The sequence below is a fragment of the Limulus polyphemus genome, unplaced genomic scaffold (genome assembly GCF_000517525.1).
Source record: "Limulus polyphemus unplaced genomic scaffold, Limulus_polyphemus-2.1.2 Scaffold6196, whole genome shotgun sequence".
Taxonomy (NCBI): Eukaryota; Metazoa; Arthropoda; class Merostomata; order Xiphosura; family Limulidae; genus Limulus; species Limulus polyphemus.
In genome coordinates, this window is record NW_013671806.1 from 31,346 (window position 1) to 33,293 (window position 1,948).

The following is a 1,948-nucleotide window of genomic DNA, read 5'->3' on the forward strand; positions in this document are numbered from 1 at the left end:
GTAACTCTACTTCTTACTGCGGACGATAACCTGTTCTACCCACGGAGCCACGGCGGCATCTCCACAAGCAGACATTGGCCAGAATAATCATCACCATCACCTTTCGGGCAAAGTACACGGCGACACCGCTCATCTAAGCAGTATGTATTCCCGAGTGGGTGTAGGTGCTCACCCGTACGAGAGTTGGCCTTTTAACATGAACATGGCTGGATCCGCCCACGCGGGCATCAAGACTGAGGTGTCCTCGGTCAATACGCTCAACTCAACGACTTGGTGGGACATGCACGCGGCTTCTGCTGGAGCCGGATCTTGGCTCGATATGTCCGGCGCTGCCCCCGGATTGCACGGACAGATCCCGGCCAACTATACCGGGGGAGAGTATGGACTTGGTCCAACTTTAGCAGTTGCCTCCAACCCCGCACATCTCCTCACGTCAGGTCAACACATATTTCAAGATACTTACAAGTCGATGCTACCCCCGGCTCAGGCGATGGCCCACTCCGTACCGTCGCCTTTTGGACTCTCCCAGACAACCTTGTCTCAAGTTCCGTCTCCCCGTTCCGGGCGACGATATACGGGGCGGGCTACGTGTGACTGTCCCAACTGTCAAGAGGCGGAGAGGTTGGGACCAGCAGGGGCCCACCTGAGGAAGAAGAACATCCACAGTTGTCACATCCCAGGATGTGGAAAGGTTTACGGAAAGACGTCACACCTGAAGGCTCATCTTCGCTGGCACACGGGAGAACGGCCCTTCGTGTGTAACTGGCTTTTCTGCGGAAAACGTTTCACCAGATCGGACGAGTTACAGCGTCACCTGAGAACCCACACCGGCGAGAAACGTTTCGCCTGCCCCGTATGTAACAAGCGGTTCATGCGGTCCGATCACCTCAGCAAGCACGTGAAGACCCACAACGGGAACGGCACAGAGAAGAAAGGCAGCGGTAGCGAAAACTATAGCGATTCGGAAAACAGCCAAACTGAACCTTCGAGGGTCACATCGTCGTCACTGACCGGTCCGGTGCCCAACGGTCCAACCGGATGTGTCGCGAACACCAAATAATGTCTGAGAAATAATTCTTTATTCTTACAATCCTGTGCCATACATTGGCTGTGCCGTCTTACTGGGTCAAAATTTGACCTAACCTGACCTCTGTAACATTGTGTGGTTTCGTAAAAACTGAATTTGTTGTTGTTGTTGTTTTTTTTTTCTTATTACGTGTGAGTGAGGTGGCCAAATTACTTGTAAACACTGTTATTGTTTGCCTGTACAGTTGCTCCAAACTGGCACTGATTACGTAACTCGTATTACCCATGTACATATACATGTATATTGATCTCTAAGTGATGGAGCCACCACGTCCCTAACATCAGAGGATTTTCACTAAACTATAGTTTTATTTTTTTTTTCACGAGTCGCATGTGATGCTGTCTTTCGTGTGAGACAGCTTCACTGTGTTACGAAGATGGACTCGCAGGCGCCATTATGTCAGCAAGAGTTCAAGATGGTATTAACCGATTAAAAAAAACTGCTTTGTGATGTAGTCAAAGACAGAACATTGTGTGACCTTGTAGAGACATCCAGTAAGAACAATGGACAGTCCGAAAACATTCCCTAAGCGGGACATGACCAACTTAACAATGTTTTATCTCTCTCTATATATATTAAGGTCAAAGGTTGTGTGACATTATGTAAGACACGTGGTGTTAGCATACGGGACTCTGTGAAAACACAAAGAAAGAAGCAATTATAAATGTCCTAACTGTGTTATTGCGTTGATGTGTTATTGCGTTGAATATTGACATTACAATGGATTTAAAAACGATAAATAAATATTAGATAATGTACTCAAATGTTGTGGTCTTACTTCTTGGTCTCAGTCACAAAATAAGAGTTTAGAATATTAAGAAACAAATGTTCAATACATAAACAGACATGCACTATGAATTC

The 1,948-nt window shown here is 46.9% G+C and overlaps 1 protein-coding gene across 1 annotated transcript; it reads left to right on the forward strand.

Annotated features, from left to right (window-relative positions):
- Positions 1–40: 40 nt before the first annotated feature.
- Positions 41–1,722, forward strand: LOC106473460 (transcription factor Sp9-like; the record flags this gene model as incomplete). Its single annotated transcript, XM_013934140.2, has 1 exon — positions 41–1,722. A coding segment is annotated over one exon (1,020 nt), but the record flags the coding sequence as incomplete, so codon positions are not given.
- Positions 1,723–1,948: the final 226 nt, after the last annotated feature.